Source organism: Corticium candelabrum, chromosome 21, assembly GCF_963422355.1.
Source record: "Corticium candelabrum chromosome 21, ooCorCand1.1, whole genome shotgun sequence".
NCBI lineage: Eukaryota > Metazoa > Porifera > Homoscleromorpha > Homosclerophorida > Plakinidae > Corticium > Corticium candelabrum.
Window position 1 is genome coordinate 50,747 of NC_085105.1, and position 20,003 is coordinate 70,749.

Consider the following 20,003-nt stretch of genomic DNA (forward strand, 5'->3'; position numbering starts at 1 on the left):
ACAGCGGTAGTGAAGCTCTAGAAATCTCGTTGTTTTCTTCTTTCGTTTCTACGCATGCTACGATCAATTTTTGTTCAGTGGGTGTAGCCGGCGTATGCGCGCCAATCACACTGCAAACGTCAGAGAACCTTGCTATCGCAACATTCCATCAATAGTAGGCAGGTTGCAAAGTAGGCGTGGTAGGTGGAGCAATGTCTTGTGACATCAACTGATCACGAGACATGCCAAATATGTCCCTAATCGCCGGTTGGAGCCGGTCTTTCGTCTGTGAAGTCAAAAGTAATCAAAGTGATGAAGATGGCAGTTGAGTTGCCCGCTGCAGTTTCAATAGCTGCATTCAATTTTGATCGTTGAAAAGATCGTACCTACCTAGTAGTTGCGGGGGATGATTTGACCCCCAACAGCTCTTTCCTGTTTCGATAACAAGCGAGATCTTATTTCCATAAGTAGAGACCTCCCTACTCGGCTTATTATCCGGGCATATAAGAATGGTTAGCGTGCGTGCTGTTGTATCCCAGCAACTGTTAGGAGAAAAATGAAGCTGCGCGTCATTCTGCAGAAAAAGCCTATTCATATCTTTTTCTCGATTTGTGTATGAACATAGAAATACTAGATGGACCGGACCTTCCTTGACAGTTTTTTTTACATTCTGAGTTAGTAAGTTGTGTTGGATGGTCAAACTGTGATCTTCTGTACTCTTGTGGGTTAGTCAGATATTACTATTTGATCAATTACAACACAGAAGACCGGGTCTTGTTTATTTTCTACAGAGACGATCACCAATTGCTGAAATGGGACGTGGAGAGTAATGACGTGCAGCAGGTTAGCTATTTACCTAGATAAATATACTGTACATCATGCAGAAACAATCGCATAAGGTATGAATTTCTCCTCTGTTTATATGCATGTACACTTGTAGTAGTGTAATCATGCATGATCAAACTTACCCGTACTCATCCATGACAAATATCATCACTTGATCTATTTATATTAATTGTTTCTATAGTGTTCAATTTAGTAGAAATTTATCTAGGCAAAATAGCAGTAACTGATCGATGAGATTTCTCATTGGTAGTCTGTTTGTCAGGTTGCTAAATTAGCGGTTGATGTATTTCCAACGGATCTTCACTGGTTCCCCATCAGTGTTGGTAGCAAGAGACACACAACGACTGACTTGTTTGTAATGGCAGCTACAGATGGTGGAGAATGCAACTCTTGCTACATTATGCAGGCTTGTGATTATATTTGTTGTCAGGGAAGTTCCACTTTTTGTCTCGACTAGGACGAGTAGAGAAAAGTGTTGATGCTCATCGTGGAGCTGTGCTCATGTCTAGATGGAGTCATGATGGTACTGCTCTTGTGACAGGTATATTTTTCCTTACAGACCTGTCATATATGTAGTTCCATGGTACGCACGTGCCGGTTGTATATGTTTCAGTTGGAGAAGATGGTCAAGTGAAGATTTGGTCACGAAGCGGAATGTTAAGATCAACGCTGACCCAGACAAGTCAGTGGTGCATGAAGTAAATATTAATTGTTTAATTAATTGAAGAAGTTTCTAAATGGGACTGATCTGTGGTTAGTACGTTTGTTCATATTAGTTATGTCATCGACCTTGAATAACTGGGAGGAAGCTAATTGTAGATTATTGTCAGCCATTGAATTCAGGTTGTATGCAATTGAGGCAGGCGTGATGAACTAAGGCACTACCCCTAAGAAGCGATTTACTTCAGACTGTAGAAAAAAGGCTAAAAATCAGCTTCGTAGTGCTGCAGCTATAGTTGTATTTGCAAGTTTCTTTAGGGCTATTTAGCCACAATGAACTTATTAGCAATGGTGGATTGTGATCATCAGGTAGTGGATAGAGCACTCCGACCACTCTACTTGAATTGAAGGATGTCAGAGAATTTTCAGTGACAAACTTGCCTGTAGAAAGAGATCTTTAGTTAACTACAAAATTTTAACTTTTCTGGTGATGTTAATTAAAAGATTTGTTGTAGCATTAGCACCAGGCTGTTATACTTTTAGGTTCAGTTCTGTTGTAAGAAGCACGTTTGCGAGCAGCTATTGGGTGAACCTTAGGTATATTTTAAACCCTGGGTCTCCAAAATCTTTAATCTTGGAATGTAGTTTACTTCAAGATGTTTTTAACAAAATATTTTATTTTCTGAAATTAGAGATGCTTCTTGCTTCTCTTATTGTTGTAGAAGGATTATACAAGATAGCTCTTTCATCATCTATATCTATCCTAAATGTTTGAGCGCCTACTACTTTCTCACGCTTGGCTCGTTGTCACTCGAATTCTTCAGACGTGCTTACCGAATGAAGAGGTACGTAACGATGTCAGATTCAATAGGTGGGTCCCCTTTCTATGATCAACCCTCCAGCGATAAAGCTCTCTATTCTGTCCAACATCGATCAGATTGCTAAGCACAACATTCAGGAGCATAGGAGGACGCAAGGGAATAAACGGTTTTTGCTTTCGCATTGTTGAAACAGAGCATCTTGTAATAAGTAGGACATTCTAGGCGATGTCACAATTAAATGCAAGGCCACAATGACACCACAATGGATTACTTAATGGTTTCTTTTAGAGGTCAAGACATGGCATACGTTTAACGTAAGTGCATTTCGGTTCAGTCTATCCAAAGTTCACTATGCAAAGCTAACGATCGAGCAGCATATGAAATTTAATTGCATGTAAGTGGAATACTCACTGCTAATTACTTAGAACATCTAACTGTAACGTACTAAAAATTCTAGACTAGATACTTTCATGGTAATTCCTCACAATCGAATGCACCCGGGCGAATGTAGCTAGTAAAATATATACCTACTAGTAATATATAATTGATCAATGTTATTATTGTTTTGTATATATAATATGACCATTAATTATTGTAGTCAGGATGTGATAATCATTGAAATAACACGTTGAAAGTATTAATTGTATTTATTTGTACTGTGTTTGTATATAGGTTCTCCTGTGTATGCAGTAGCTTGGGCCCCCGACTCTGACCAAGTTCTCTACTCAAGTGACAAGCATCTTGTTATCAAACCACTGCAACCATCACAGAAACCGACTTCAGTGAGTTAATTAACTTCAATAGCAAGTAAAGGAATAAAAAATTACAATAAGTATATTTCGTGGCTTTTGTCAACAGTGGAAGGCTCATGATAATCTAATTCTTGGTGTTGATTGGAGTTCAGTCAATCACATGATAATCTCAGGAGGAGAAGACAGAAGATACAAGGTAGGTGCAGTAATTCTACTTTTGCAATGTGTTGTGAATTATATATTTTTAAATTGCTTTGTTGTAAAAATTACTATGAAAATGGAAGCACATCAGTCCAACTTTCTAGCAGTTAACTTAAAGTCTAGATTAATATCTAAAGAATTAATTTTACAAACGATGAATGTAAAGTTTATTGCATTTGTTCATGGTGCATCACACTTTAGTGCTAGCCTCGACACTAGGCCTTCCTTTGACAGAGATAACATCACGTGATACCGCCCCGTTGCTATCCTCGCGTGGAAGGACCACCGAAAGCAAAGGAAGGCCTAGTGTCGAGGCTACTTCAGTGCTATGCAGTATATTGTGGCATCTTGTAAAATACTATGTCATAAAGTTAAAACAATTTTATAACATGTTTGCACTGTATCTGTTTGTTTGTATTGGTTAGGTGTGGGATGCATATGGTCGTCACCTCTTTACTGGACAGCTACACGATTACCCTATAACATCAGTTTCTTGGTCTCCAGATGGAGAACTGTTTGCTGTTGGATCTTTTAATACTTTGAGATTATGTGACAAAGCAGGGGTGAGGAGATAGCGTTATGTAATGGTAATATCTTTATAATAATATACCGTATAAGATGAAATATTGGCAGGGAATTTAGGGAGATCGGCGGATTTTTCAGCGAGCGCCAATATAAGTTCCGCCATTAATTTGGCAACTGGGATATGTTGACATCATCACCCACATAATCAGATATCTAATGGTGATGTAATGGTGATGTGACGGTACATCACGTAAGATGGAGCCACAGGATGGTAACCCTTGTGTGTCGTCTGTTGTGCTCAGTACCTTGCCTAGCAAGGAGGCTAATTAAACATGAAAATGCATGGTCCCTGAATTAGCTGATGAGTTGGAGCAACCTGCAGGAGGAGTCATGTGGATCACGTTGTTTGCTCTGACACAGCAATTCTTTATCAATACAGTAGTTGCATGTGTGGAGACCAGTAAGTAAGCTAGGCATATGTGATAGCCACAAACACAGCTGCCACTGAATGGCAAACGCCTCGATTATGACGTGGCTACTTAACTAGTGGGTGGAGAATATTGTGTGCAATCGTCAGAATAGAATCCGCCAATATGCTTTTTCCGTCAATTTCTTAACAAACCACCAAAATAGATTCCAGTCAATGTTTCATCTATACGTTAGTGGTGAATGATTTGGTGAATGCTGATTGTGTTGATCTCTTTACTTGGTCAGTGGTCTTACAGTTTAGAGAAGCCAAATACAGGGTCAGTTTTACGTATTTCATGGACAACCGATGGCACACAGTTGGCTGGAGCTTGTGGGAGCGGTCATGTGATACTGGCCCATGTTAATGAAAGGTGAGACAGAAAAGTGACAAAGAAAATAGTGTAATGAATTATAGACAGTGGAAACAAGAAATCTTTGGGCAGTTTAAGTTAAATGTATAAACAGCCTGACTTTTTCTTGATTCAGGCACATCTGCAAACCTCTCAACATATTTGTATTTGTTAAATTTTGAAAAATACAGTTGATCAAACGTGTACACAGTTTATTGAAGTTCTTCATTTAACTTCTTAACGACACATTTCATAAAAATTGAAATGAAGAAAGTCATTTGTAAAGTAGCTCTGATGTCTGGTTGTGCTGTCTCTGTACATGGTTGGGATGTGCAGCATTATATCGATTAACTGCTTAACCGAAACAATGTTCACAAACAGGTTACCAAGCCTTCTTTGCTTTGCTGTAATTGCATGCTTTGACTCATTTCTGTATTTAGAGTTTGGTATATTATTACTCAATTTTGAAGCGTGTACTAAGAATATATTATGATCTGAATTATTTGTGTAGTTGTTCTCTTGACCTTATAATAATAGTGTTATTCAATGCAATTCGGGTATGTGCATCTAAGTATTCTAATTTCATAAATGTTCGGTGATCTAAATTTTGGGCAAAACTAGGTTGCCGCTATTACGACATGTCAATTATTGACTGACAATTAAGAACAGACTAGACTAATTGTCTAATGTTCTGCTCACTCTAGGCGATTTGAGTGGAGAAACTTTGAAGTAACAGTCCAAGCTGAACGCCAAATACAAGTTCGGGACATTGTCAACAACACAACTGAGGATCTTGGTAGAGTGACAGGCAGCAAGTTAGTTTTATAGTATCTTGGTTGTATTGTTGGTTTGTTGTTACACTGTCAGAATTCCCTCAGCGTATAGTAAAGGCATGTTTGAGTTGGGCACATTTTGTTGTGACAACCTCATCTCAATGCTACACGTACAACTGTTCGAACTGGAGTAGTCCTGTAACATTTGATCTGAGGGATGGTTCAGTTTGTCTTATTGTGTTAGCAGAAAAGTGAGTCATTACTTGCACATGCAAAAATATTAATCATGTAATCTGTATTTTGTGCAGGCAGTTTCTTCTTGTCGACAGTGTCACTGGCTTACAGATATATACATATGGGGTGAATTAAATTATAGTGTATTTGTGGTGTAATGCTTCTTCACAAGTAAATACAGTTACATGCAATTATATCCTATTCTGGCATCCAATATCAGCCATTTCAATTAAGCATATGATTTACAGTGTTCTGCCCAGGATTTTCAGTGTGGTGGTCGGGTATCTACTGCATTAAGGTGCGTGGTTCATTTAAGGTAGAGAGATAAGTAGAGCAATCGGCCAGACAAGAAAGCGTCAAACAAAATGTATTGCACTGTTGATGGTCCATTATCTGAAAGCGCAGACTAAGAAAACTGCAACTTCTGTTAACAGTTCGGACTATGTTGCCCAGTCTCACGTTTATACTATGGCATGGTTATACGTCTATGCACCAGCTGCAGGTTTGAACAGTCAGTGCTCCTGTCTAGCAAAATATCTTTGAAGACGACTTTGACTGGCTCTGTTATAGAGTGCCTAGGATACTGCCTTGCTCGTCGCTGACATGCAGACTGCTGTGTTGGATCTCACACCACCTTAGTGCCCTGAGCGATAAATCATATTATATAGATTGTATCCGGGTATGTCACCATGTCACCATGTGAACAAAGTGCGTACATGTCAACAAACTGCTCACCTTCCAATGGTCATTAGCTTGGAGCAAGTAAAACACTAGCTAAAATATATGGTGGTGGTGGTAGAAACATGGGGAGTGATGGTTGGTGTTTGTCGAGTGATGGTCGGGCCCGACCACCTCCGACCACAGTGTGGATTTATATCAGCTTTTAATCAAATAATTATACAACTTTGGCATAGAGGAGCTCTATCTCAATTATTCTCATAATTGTTTATTAGATAGCCAGTTTCCACTCAGAGACCTGCAGTTTATTCGAATTACAAAAATTTTAGTTTTATCAGCAACCGCATACCTGTCATGCATTCCATGTTTTGGAAGGGGTTCGTAACCAACAGCAGGATGACCAGCTAGCAGATTAATCATACTCTTGAGTTCTGCAAACCACATAACTAGTATTACACTGTTTTGTCAATTAAAATGTGCTTCACTGAGTTGGCTGCATGGCAGAAGTAATTTTCCTGCTTCTGATAATTGTTTTCATCGGTGTGTTTTTCACGTATGTTGTGTAGGGTCGTGTTGTGTGCACTCCCAAACTTCCTAGTGTTCAAGCTGCTGTTCTAAATCAACAGATAGTCAGCCTGAGCAACGACACTCTTGTGATTAGAGACAAAGATGAGAAAGGTGATCGTTTTCATAGTTGACTTATTGGATATAATATAATATAAAATCTTACATTTATTTGGAAGAATTTGTTAATTACTTAAGAATACAGCTTAGCAATCAAGAATCTTAGATCATAACTTGGTAGTTGTGTGTGGAGTGTTAGTGTGATATATGATCAATAGAAGTGCTAATAGCAAAGAACGTCATAACACACTCTACGTGCATTTTCATAGTAATTAATGACTGTTTACAAGCAGGAACATTTTTAATATATGTATATATATATATATATATATATATATATATATATATATATATATATATATATATATATATATATATATATATTTAATATATATATTTATTTTTTGTAGGTCCCACAAGGGACTAGCTGTACCATCTAAACTACGTCTAGCTAATATCATTTTAGCATTGCTACACCACAGTCTAGTAGAGAGTTGCTGATGGAAATGACAAACAGATTGGCTAATTGAAGCATTATGTTTAAATGAAGCTCTACGTGCTATGATCTTGAGCACTTGAAGGCTAGAAGCTGTGCAAAGACCCAGAGTCTCAACCACGAGCGGATGAAAAATGCTGCCTGTGCTGGACACATTTAGGTGATGTCGTTCGTTCTTCTCCATCTCTCCAGCTTCAGATGCTGCACCTGGATGACTTGCCGCTTGAGTGAGAAAAGACGGTTGTAAAGAGCTTCGTACCAATAAGTCAAAGTAGGCAGGCAAACTGCGCTCGAAATCGGGATGGTAAACATCTCCTGGTCTTGTTTGGTTGCTACTGCTACATCTTGCCTCCCTACGACAACGAGAATCATCTGTAAGTAGTGCGTTATACACCACTTCGCATAGAGCATCATGACGTTTTGTTGTAAAGCTTTGTCCTTGATTACATCCCAGTAGATGGTCCCCAAACTTATCAACTGTGTTACCACAAGAGCAGCGTTTGGAGTTGGGAATGGGAAAATTGGGATACCCAACCATATCCATAATGCAACACTAATCTCTCTTTTGGGCATGGACAGGCCAAGATTCGGGTTTGGTACTGTCCGTAGCCATGCCCCAGTGTGTTGACCAGAAATAGTATTCAGTCGAGCTCGATCCCTTATGCTCCGAGTCTTTGAGTGATGACCATAACGCAGAGTCCAGCAGAAGTTGTAACTGATGCTGACTGGTGGAATCAATTTTGTGGTTGTTACCTGGTAAATGAAGCTGCAAGAAATCTTGGACCGTAGTCTTCCCTGGAAACACAATCATCTGGCTCTCATTGGAATATGACATGTCCCACTGGCTGCTCATGGATAGAAAGTAAGATGCCAAATGACAAGAGTTACAACTGGCAAGATAGGCTGCGGGGTGACATCGAGAAGCTTCCCTCAAACCCAAGTCACCCAGGCGAATGGGGAGTGTAGCTTGTTGCCATGAGCTTTCTGATAAGGAACAATCAATTATTGATTCCAGAGTCTTCCGTAGATTGATGTCGAACGGCTGAAGTTGGCCAAGGACTCAGTCAGGTGGGACAGTCCTGAGTATGTGGTTTAGTTTGCACAAAGACAAACAAGATCTCAGTAAAAGTAATTCTACCTGAGGGTCTTCCATATCTTGCAGGTGTTGTTGACTTTCCCAGATCTTGTCAATACGAGTTGAAAGGCTGGTATTGAAAAAGTTCTCAGATCTCCAGAGAGGAGAGCCCAGAAAATCAGCACCCCCCTTTGTGTCAACGACTCGTTCCACATCTGACGGAAATTTCGGAAAGGACTGGTCTCCAGAAGGCGAGAAAATCTCACACTTTGACATATTCAACTGAAGACCATATTTAGGCCCTTTAGATTTCATCTGCTCTAAGAGTGAAGCTACTTTGCAACGATGTCCAACAAAATTTCCATCGTCTAGGTACCACAACTTTAAGTTGATGTCATTTAATGGCCCAATTTCATCAACTAACTCTAGAATGACCAAGGGAAAAAGCAAAGGACCCAGAGGGTCACCTTGCTGAACACCAGTAGAGGAAGTGAGTTTTCGTATGCCAAAACGAAGTTCAGCTTGTTTATGATGGCTCCACTGCACCCATCCAAACAGCTCAGGAAGCTCTCTGTGAAGACGTCGCAGAAAAGTAGTACGGTCACAATTGTTGAAAGCATTGGACATATCCAGTTGAGGCAGCACAAGTTGGGATCATCTCCAAATGTATCAATAAAGCTGGATAGTGAATGTACGCCTGCCTCGAGACCACCTGGAGTGCCAACGCCTACCTGGCCATATGGCAGGAAAACATCTGGAAGCTGAGATTTCACAGCCGAACAGCATACACGACTAATCAGCCGGTGAAGTGTTTCTTCCACAGCAATTGGCCTAATACCTCCACCTTTCTGCTTCTTGTATATAGCTGTTAGTGGGGCTCCTGTAAGTCATGGTGCTATTCGTATGTCCATGTTTCCTGACAAGGCCAAATTGATCCATCGAGTCAAACTTTCAAGGCATTCTTGCGTAGATGGTGTGGACGAACCCAGGACTGCCTCAAGAAGGTGTTGTGCACAAAGCTTGGAAAACCCAGGACTAGAGGCTTGAGGAAATGCTTTCAAAGCCTCTAAAACTGAAACTGAAGTGACAAAAAGAGGTGGAGGAATATCGTCAGACCGGGTGGGAGGTGGGTTGTACGGATGCCTATGATGGAGTTCTTTGAAGGCCTTCTGATCGTGAAAGGGGGCACAACCATTGGACCGCAGTGACCGCATAGCATCTGCATATCTGCCTTCTGTGCTCAAAAATAAGGCGTGACGTACATTCTCTTGAGCCAAAGACGAACCAGTTTTATAAACACGACCAGAAGATGCTCTTCTGGCCTAGATCCGCAAAGAAACAAGATCTCCAGATTGCCACTGTTTCATTCGAGATATTAGGCAAACACTCACCACACGCTTTTTTTCCTGCCCCCACAAGGTGGTGGTCTCAAGACTGCCTTGGCAAAAGGGAAAGTCGAACAAAGCCCCAGAGGTTACTCCTGATGGCCTGTTGAAACTCGAATGACAGAATCTCAGCCAGGAGAGGCCGAACACAGCAAGGTATATGGCAGGCAGAAGTGACCGATAGAGTTGAGATTTCATCCATGATGTTTGAAACACATCAGCTTCATTCAGACCAGATTGACAGTCAAGATTCGAAGCTGCTTTTACACCCTCCAGAGCCAAGTCTTCAACATCCACAGTGACATCATTCTCAACTTCAGTGACCGGAATAGGGGGCACTAGAACTGACACGTTGCTAGACCCTTGAACTGACACATAACCAGTTACGGACTTGTGAGGTGATGAAGTGAGGGAAACAGACTCAGACTCGCTTGGAGCTATCATCTGACCTCTACAACGAGGTTTGCCAGCGCCTTGAGTATGACGACAAAATTTCCACCTTCTAGCATAAACAAAACCACATGTGGAACAAACATTCCAACCGTGATCCTCCAAGAACCCTGCTGAAGGAAAGAATGTCTTGAGATGTGCTCTACGGTGAGATGATGCCAGAGAGCCGTCTCCTCTCGGAATTCAGTAGCACAAAGCGGGCAAGTGCGAGAGACCTGGCCAGCACAAGGTGAACACTCGGGGGAAAGCAATGTACTGCCAGGCTGGCCATTTTCTCCCTGAGTAGAACTCGGATGAGGGTGAACGTCTCCGCAACATAATATCAAATGGCAGAAGTCAGACAGAGAAAGGTCAGCAAGGTAAGCCTCAAACTTCCCGTACTTTGGCATTCACTTCTGCTTCGGACAGGGGAAATTCCACAATGTTCAACCGAAGAGTGATAACAAAGCTGTACAGAGGCAAGCAAGCCCACACGAATGCGATAAGCCTCGAGAGACACAGTCATAGCGAGACGACAATATCTGAGAGAACTGAACACCTCCAGCAACTATAAAACTTCACCGATATGTTGTGAGAAACGAGACTACCCAGAACAATGAGAAAATGTTACACAGACATATATATATATATATATATATATATATATATATATAATATGATATATATATATATATGATTTGGTTGCAATTGAATGTCATTGTTTGTGCACTTCTGGCATTATGCAAAAGGATTTACAAGAGGACAACTGATTCTATACGGCACTTACATCACCATTTGTAGTACACAGTGTTGAACTCTTTTCTAGGTTGAGGATTTGAGTTGAGTGTTTCTTTAACTGTAATTTGTTAGTGCATGTTGAGACCCAGCGGTTTTTCTTATTGTGAAGTACTTGATCACTTAGCAAGTCTTTTAGAATGTGACTGCGCAACATGAAACATAAATCTGATGTAGTTGGAGACACTGAACAGTTACTGTGTAAATGCGGAGCAAAGAACTCTAACTTTATAAGAGACATTCATGATTGTGTAACTAATGCAGCAAATGTAACATCTTAATTTATTGGAGATAAAGAATTAAAATTTATCCAAAAATTGTACAGATTTGATCAATTCACTCATAACATACCTGGTATCAAACCAAGAAGTTCTAACTACATTGTGTGACTGACACAGGCGCTAGTGATTTCTTGTATTATGAGTTAACTTGCTAGGCTAGCATGCAAAAGTACATGTAAAACTAAATATTAAATTGCTACTTGGTTGGAATGCATGCGGACTATTGTAGGTACGTATGTATTTTATAATCAGGAGTTTTATCTGTTTTCATGTTTGCTGATTGTATTTTTTCTTTTAGTTGTTCATGTGTTTGACACTGCATCTGGGAAACCTGTTGGAGACGGCAAACCATTCTCACACACAGTATAGCAGCAGTGTAATTAAGTAGTCTGCAGTGTAATGACTGAGAGAAACTTTCTCTTTTCGTCTAGACTGAAATATTAGAGATTGCTGTGGATCAATGTGGACCTGTAGCGTATCGCCAGTTATCATTTATAGACAAGAACAAAGATATTTATCTCACACGCATTCGTCAGCATGGAGCAGCAGCTAAGGCTATTAGACTTGGCAGCATGGTGACTAGCATCGCATGGAATGACAACACTAACATGCTCGCTGCTATTCGCGATGGAAAGTTTACAGTTTGGCTTTATCCTGGAGTTGTTTATATTGACAAGGATATTCTCACACAAACAGTCTATGAGAAACAAGAAAGGTAAATGAAAAACCAGTCTCTGTAATGACAATTAAGGTAAGGTTGTGTGTGCATTTCTGTGTCACAGACATTTTACTAATGTATGTTTTAGTCAAGAAATACTTATGACATTAATGGATCTGTATTGTGATTGACACACAGAGATAAAGAATAACATCACAATTTCTGCAGTTGACTATTTTGCATAATATTATGAATACCAGACAAGTAGTGATGTGAATTACAGCTTGCCATGGTGTTTAATTTGTAGTGACTTTGGTCGTGAACCTCACATTGTTCAATTCATTGGAAACCACTGCGTTGTCAGACGTATTGATGGGCCTCTTGTTATTGCTAGGTGAAGTACCTATATATCTTGCATGTGATAAACTTTGGGTGGTGTTGAATTGTGTTTTGCTGTTCTTCTTGTTCAGTGTCTCTCCTTATCCGGCCATTTTGCATCAATATGCAATTACAAGCAGATGGCAAGATGCGGTCAGATTATGTAGATTTGCAAAGGTGAACTTACATGTTATGTAATTTCTAATAACACACACACACACACACACACACACACACACACACACACACACACACACACACACACACACACACACACACACACACACACACACACACACACACACACACACACACACACACACACACACACACACACACACACACACACATCTTCTGGAGCCAGGCCAGGTACTCACAGGAGCACCGGCTTGCGAAGCCAATTGTGGTGTGAGCACCCAAAGTCTCACCAGGACCCCAGTGGCTGATGTCACGTCACAGCCGATGGCTGCTTAGTCCCCCAGTCAAGGACCAGGTACTCATTTATACACCTGAGTCGAGAGATGGAATTGTGTGAGTTTCTTGCCCAAGGAAACTATGCCATAGCGCCATCTGTGACTTAAAAACTTGCAACCTTGCAAGGTCTCGGATGTACACACTTTATTGGATAACTCTTTAACCAACTGAGCTATAGCACGTACCACACACACACACACACACACACACACACACACACACACACACACACACACACACACACACACACACACACACACACACACACACACACACACACACACACACACACCTAAAAAATCCTAAATGTTAGGAGCTGCCCCTCAGAGGGAACTCTGGGCCTGCGCTAGCAAACTCCTGGAGCAAGGCCAGGCACTTGCAGGGGCACCGACTTGTGAAGCCAACTGTGGTGTGAGCATCTGAAGTCTCACCAGGACCCCAGTGGCTGATGTCACGTCACAGCCAATGACCGCTTAGGACCCCAGTCAATGACCAGGTACTCATTTATACTTCCGAGTCGAGAAAAGCAAATGTATGTTAGTTTCTTGCTTAAGGACATTATGCCATAGCTCGCTACCACTGTGACACACACACACACACACACACACACACACACACACACACACACACACACACACACACACACACACACACACACACACACACACACACACACACACACACACACACACACACACACACAAATGCACACACACCACATAATATGCAAATAATGACAACAGTATAGTCAATTTGCGTGTGACATAGGATGAAACACTTTGGGCATGTCTTGCTGCTATGTCAGCTGGATCAAAGGAACTCAATATTGCAGAACTTGCATATGCTGCAATACATGAGGTGTGTGAGAGTGTACTAGTAATATGTCTCTATAGTTTCTTACAAACTGAGATAATTGGCGGCATCTGCTCTATAATAATCCAACCCTGCACACGTCGTCACTGGTCGGTTGGTTGTTGGTCTACGTGCAGCGTTACTGTACCCTACTAGTAGTGTTTCACACCTCGGGTAATTATTATCATATACTCTAGTTTATAGCTAGCATGGTTTGACTTGTACAGTGGTTCTAATATATGATAGTTAGATTAAGTTTCTAGTTTGCTCAAGCTCTAACCCTAGGGCGCATTTCCACTAGTGTCTAAACCGGTTTACCAAATGGTTTAAGCTAAACTGGTTTAAGAATTGACCTGTTTCCACCTGCACTAAACCAGGTATATAATAAACCTAGGCCGTGTTTCCACTAGATGCACCTTAAACTAGTTTAGCTTAAACGGGTTTAAGAACTAAACCAGTTCAAGAAAGCGACTGTTTCCACTAAGAACTTGCACATCCGGAATGTGCAAAACAAACAGTCTAGGAACGCCTTATTTTGAAGTATTGGGCTGCTTTGTCGCCGAGTCAGAGCAACTGTTGGTTTTCGCTGATTCAGCATCTGCTAGTAGGAATTTGCATGACAATGACCAAGGACACCGTCTTGTCTCTCTCCGTAGCTACTGATTTCTTTCCTCTAGTTAACGACCCTTACATCTTTTAGGGCAATCCTATCCCAGCAAAGTAGTTACTATCATCAAAACGACATTGTCGGAAGCCATCTAAACAAGCGCGCTACTGTCACGTGACAGTTAAACCTAAACCACTTTGCTAAACCTACTTTGAAGTGGGTTTAGGAAAGCGGTTTAGGTTTAAAATAGAACTGGTTTAGTGCAGGTGGAAACAAGTGAATTCTTAAACCAGTTTAGCTTAAGCCACTTGTTAAACCGGTTTAGGCTCTAGTGGAAACGCGCCCCTAAAGCACTTTCTTAAACCTACTTCGAAGTAGGTTCAGCAAAGTGGTTTAGGTTTAACTGTCACGTGACAGTAGCGTGCTTGTTTAGATGGCTTCTGACAACGCTGTTTTGATGATATAGACTATTTTGTCAGGATAGGATTGCCCTAGAAGATGTAAGGGTCGTTAGCTAGGGGAAAGAAATCAGCACCTACGGAGAGAGAGAGAGAGAGAGAGAGAGAGAGAGAGAGAGAGAGAGAGAGAGAGAGAGAGAGAGAGAGAGAGAGAAGACGGTGTCCTTGGTCATCCTCATGCAAATTCCTACTAGCAGGTGCTGAATCAGTAACAACCAACAGTTGCCCTGACTCGGTGATAGACCAGCCCAGTACTTCAAATTAAGGCGTTCCTAGACGGTTTGTTTAGCACATCCCGGATGTGCAAGTTCCTAGTGGAAACTGTCGCTTTCTTGAACTGGTTTAGTTTTAAATGCATCTAAGCTAAACTAGTTTAAGGTGCAGCTAGTGGAAACACAGCCCTAGTCATTTATTGTTATTTAGTATTTGGCAAGCAACATTGATTAACTGTAGGTGGTGTGTGTGAGCATGTAGGACCAAGGCTGATCCAGTTTCACTTTACCGCACCTATTCAACATAGCCCTGAGAAGCCGATACAGCTATTTGGCTGCATCAATAAGATGGTCATGTATCCAACAGTGTACTAGGCTGGATTACACATGGACTTGTTTAAATGAAATTTAATTCATTCCACAGTGGTAACCATAATCACAGAAACAATGCTAGAGGTGTTTTAGTTGAAGAGGGAGGTCTGCTAGAGGTATGTAGAGGCAATTATACAAATACTTTGACAGGTGACAACAGTTGACATCTTAATTAAGTTAAACTATTAATACTAATAGTCATTACGTATAGAGTGAAGTAGGGAGTCAACAAGGTTAAACAATTTATTTAGGTTAGGGCAATGTTGAAGTAATGCAACACTACCGCCGCCATATGGTTTGTTATATAGTTACTGCCACATTGAAATTATTCAAATATACTCACTGTTTAGCTGTATGTCATATCATCTATGTAGTTATGTTTATGTAACTGTTAATGAGAATGAATTTGTCCTATTCACATTTCATACTTGGTAGGCATCAAAGGTTCAGTACATCAACTATATCAAGGAAGTTCCCAGTCCTGAAGGTCGTACTGCCTCGCTTGCCCTTTTCTGTCATCAACCTGGCGAAGCAGAGAATACTCTCCTGCAAGCTGGTCTTGTTTATCGAGCTATTGAACTTAATATTAACTTGTTCAACTGGGATAGGTATGGAAATAGCTAATTTAAATCAAAATGTGGCTTTCAGGTTGGGTGCTATTAATGTCATTGAAAATGATTGTCGTGTCTTTAGAGCTCTTAAAATAGCTATCAAACACAAGACACACGTTGATACAGTCATTGCATTTAGACAGAAATATCTACAGGATTTGGGAAAGGATGAAACAGACAAGTTGTTCCTGAAATGTAGTGAAGAGGTCAGATAGCACAAACTCATTCTTTTCTATCTGTGTTGTTTCAATGAGGTTAATCTTTCCAGACCGTCATTGACTGGACAACAATCCAAACAAAGATTTCTTCAGAACTGGAAAGAGAACGAGAACGTCCAGGAGCCAAACCATACTCATAACAAGACACAAGCAGAAAAGGAACATACCATTTATTACTTCCCTTTCTCACATGGTTGTTGAGACCTAGTAGTGTAGTTCATTGAAACTGAAATGTGAATATTATGTATTTCTCAACTCCTGCTTATAAGCAGTGGTCACTTGTCACATGTCTATTGTAGCTAACAGTTGTAGTAACCATATTGCAGCTACTCTACCAGTAAACTACTTACAAGTGCCCTGTTGATTACTGAAGTACAAGATATCAATACCAAAAGTCACCCAGCAATGACCAGTTGCTATATATGCAACAAGTTATTCAGATTCTCATCTCACTCAGTCAGTTAACTACCGAGGAAGATCATCAGAAATATATACAGGGTACTTTGTTATCAGACAAGTGTTCAGTACGAGTATCTGAGTACCTTCCGGAAAGTGTATACTGAAAGCAGAAGCTGCACCAAATGAGTCCATGCCACCAGTTGTACACCCAAAATTCAATGAGTGGACAGAGACTTCTATAAACCAACTGACAGTACGAACAGCAAACACACCTCAAGAAAATAACGCAATACAGTAGACGCATATAATCATCTTTTGACACAAATATTTCCAAGTCAATGCTTGAAGAATGAAAGCTCCTTACGAAATCACAAAAAAATTAATTAACAATGATGAGGAGTTAATTAAAGTATATTTGATAGCACAACTACAGACTTTAGTCTCACAGTATAACTGCATAAATTCACTGCACCAATTCAACCATTCACACTCTACATATTTTATTGTTGATAATTTGCCAAAAGACTATGTTTGCCAAAAGCAAGTAAAACAGCAGCTCACTTCACCACCAAAATATGCACCCCTGTATATGTCTCTCACCCAATTGTGACTAATAAACTATCAGTTAGTGTCACTAAGAGCAAGTCATCTCAGTAGACAAACTATTGTCTAGGAAAAGGTCTAACCAGGTAGTACTTCGCTCCATCGGGTGTTGTGAAGATAGGAGCATGCTTATAGTGCTCTATCAACTCTTCCATTGTGTTGAATTTTCTCTGACCAATTCCAAGTTTCCCTGAGTCAAGAGATTTCACTTTGAAATGCTTCACTTTTCCAGGAGCTTTCATTGAAATAGAGTAGTCACCAGACTAACACACAATACAAAACAATAAAACAGCAAGCTACTTCAAATGCATCTACTTATGTATGCCCCTGTCTCCAATGTCACATGTCGTTTATCCAATCTCTACTAAGTAACATTTAGTTTAAAACAAGCATGAGTTTTCATTCCGAGGTGATTATCATGAGCTAGTTTTATGATATCACATGACTCTTACATGCACCCCCTTGCATATTTACCGTATGTCAGAGTCATAAGAAAGAAAGAACTGCTCTTCCTCTGGAAAAGTTGGCAAATATTGTTACCATCATTTCACATTTATATAAATACAATATATATTTGCATCGCACAGAGATCTGGTGCAAACAACATACAGCTATGACCAACAACAACAACAAAAACAACAACAAAACAAACAAATTACGTACATTAATTAATACACAAATGAAAAGTAGCAACACATAAATACATACAGTATTAATGTCAGATAAAGGACAGAATGCAGACATATCACATAGCACCAACATAAACTAATAAAAAGGCATTTTAGTAAAAAAACTATTCTATTCCCTCTGTATTATGAGAATACAGAGGAAACAAAATGATTTCTAACTCCTGTTGATTGTCTTGATGTTGACTTACATAACAATTCCAATGCATCTGGATATTGAATTCGACTGTTGATTCATTACCAAAATCAATTCACATTCATTTGTGCCACCATAGCAATTGCTACAATTAGTACCATTGCAACAAACATCGTCAATATAATCACTTAAACTATTTAAGACACCTACTGTTTAGTCCGTTATTTATTCAATACTAATTAATATCATAAATGCTTTGGCAGTACACTGATAAAAGCAGCAGAGAATCAGTGAGTATAGAACTCTAACATTAATAATCATTGTTGACAGAGTTAGCCACTTACCGCACTTTCACTCTCTCTCACCAAGAAGTCTCCTATGTTTGCTACGTAGAACAATTGCTCAGCTAGTTGTCTTGAGATCTTGCCATGAAACCAATCTTCCGAATGGAAGCCATCAAGACTTGCTGCAGCATGGCCACCAATACCCAATATTTCATCAGGAACAACTCTGAAATTTTTCTTGTGTGGAGGATAAACAGGAACAGCATCATGAATTACGTCTACATAGTTACGAGGTACAACTCCACGAGTTCCATCTGCTTTCACTGCCTCCCACCAATCAGGGTCATTGGCTGGTTGATCAACAATGTCCATCAAATCTCCTCTTTGAAAAGGTAATTCCTCGGGATTTCCGCTGTTAAATGGATACAAAGCTCGAACAACACAGATGAACATTGAATGGTCATCTTGCGATTGCGATGAACTAACAGACCCATCAGTTGGAGTGATGCTAGCCTGTACAACCTCTTCAACATAATTGGAAGGAAACCATCCTGAACAGCCCCTGCATTCTCCTTTCCACCAACCATCTTCTTCTTTCTCTTCTACAATTATGTGGTCACCTTTCTGTATTGACAATTCGTCTTCCCTTGCAGCATCATACTGATATTTGGCAATGGCAATATTCTTGCTCCCTTGAGGCGCACTAGACTGTGATGGAGTTCTCACAAGATCAACCTGTTGGTAAGTTGCAGCTGAGTCAGATGGCTCTTGCTTACTACTCGCTACTGTACGTTTCATCATGTTGTTCAGTTTGCCCATCAGTCCTCCACTGCTCTTCTTCTCTAAGCGAACATAATTGGATGGAACATAACCGCTCTGTCCTCGCTCATTGCGTACAAGCCACCAAGTCCTTGAGTCATCGAGCACGCTCAACTTTTCATTCTTCTTTATTGTCAACTCTTCATCCTGCTTAGAATTATAGTCGTACAACACTACAGCAACCTTGTCGTCTGACATCGTTCTCTTGCCCCACCTGTGTAAAACATCCGGGATAACGCAATAAAAATAAAATTCAATCCCCAAAAGCAAAGCCCTGACCAGCTAGATTGGCTTGGCGTAAATGACCAACGTCTCATGGTTTAAGAATAAAAAGTAATACTGAACCTACCGTTTCGTCATCAGTCGTGCCGGAAGAAAATATCAATAAGGTGGAGTGTCTCCCGGCTTGTCTGTTACTACCATACTTGTAAACACATTGGAAAGCCATAGAAACAGCAGAGAGCCCATTGTAACACCCTGTTACCTTGAGAGATCGAACTTAGAAAGCTGAGAACACGTACAATGACGGTCTTTCATTCCATTACTTTCTTCGCATTTATAAGATATGGAAACCCTAATTTCCCTGACTCGGTCACGTCATTACGTCCATTTCGTTCACAATAACGAAACGATCTAGTTAAGAACGTAGAAAGAGCGGAAGCGCTCTAGCGTCTACAAACAGCGCTAGCAACAAACATGCACGATATCCGCGTGTACTTACTTTCCTGGCTTCTACACTGTGCTTCAATTATATTATGAAAGCCGCACAGCGCATAATGATGACCAAAGACAAGTTACGCTGCAACGATTCAACACACCAATAATGTCCGGGACATAGAAATGTCTGAATTAAACGCATGCGTA

The 20,003-nt window shown here is 40.4% G+C and overlaps 2 protein-coding genes across 2 annotated transcripts; one reads left to right on the forward strand and one right to left on the reverse strand.

Moving 5' to 3' along the window:
• Positions 1-463: 463 nt before the first annotated feature.
• LOC134196352 (intraflagellar transport protein 80 homolog) lies at positions 464-16,557 on the forward strand. Its single transcript, XM_062665456.1, has 22 exons — positions 464-571; positions 646-704; positions 771-822; positions 1,088-1,199; positions 1,256-1,366; positions 1,439-1,507; positions 2,979-3,088; positions 3,165-3,254; positions 3,685-3,822; positions 4,499-4,623; positions 5,307-5,398; positions 5,470-5,626; positions 5,684-5,735; positions 6,854-6,965; positions 11,671-11,735; positions 11,804-12,087; positions 12,338-12,424; positions 12,501-12,585; positions 13,651-13,740; positions 15,819-15,991; positions 16,077-16,200; positions 16,263-16,557. Exons 1-22 carry the CDS (start codon positions 536-538, stop codon positions 16,350-16,352), a joined length of 2,313 nt encoding a protein of 770 aa, XP_062521440.1. The 5' UTR covers positions 464-535; the 3' UTR covers positions 16,353-16,557.
• A 463-nt stretch (positions 16,558-17,020) lies between these two features.
• LOC134196635 (cytoplasmic protein NCK2-like) lies at positions 17,021-19,980 on the reverse strand. The gene is made up of 3 exons (XM_062665833.1): positions 19,861-19,980; positions 18,381-19,353; positions 17,021-17,477 (listed from the first exon to the last, which is right to left on the reverse strand). Exons 2-3 carry the CDS (start codon positions 19,335-19,337, stop codon positions 17,274-17,276), a joined length of 1,161 nt encoding a protein of 386 aa, XP_062521817.1. The 5' UTR covers positions 19,338-19,353; positions 19,861-19,980; the 3' UTR covers positions 17,021-17,273.
• Between the last annotated feature and the right edge of the window lie 23 nt (positions 19,981-20,003).

What these genes read in the sequence shown, in the direction of transcription:
- LOC134196352 (XM_062665456.1), top strand. Translation starts at nt 536, where the DNA reads ATGAAGCTGCGCGTCATTCTGCAGAAAAAGCCTATT. An exon ending in CTTATTGTGTTAGCAGAAAA is followed by an intron (nt 5,627 to 5,683) that starts GTGAGTCATTAC and finishes TATTTTGTGCAG; the next exon opens with GCAGTTTCTTCTTGTCGACA. An exon ending in GATTATGTAGATTTGCAAAG is followed by an intron (nt 12,586 to 13,650) that starts GTGAACTTACAT and finishes CGTGTGACATAG; the next exon opens with GATGAAACACTTTGGGCATG.
- LOC134196635 (XM_062665833.1), bottom strand. Translation starts at nt 19,337, where the DNA reads ATGTCAGACGACAAGGTTGCTGTAGTGTTGTACGACTATAATTCTAAG. An exon ending in TGAGAGAGAGTGAAAGTGCG is followed by an intron (nt 17,478 to 18,380) that starts GTAAGTGGCTAA and finishes ATTGTGTGTTAG; the next exon opens with TCTGGTGACTACTCTATTTC.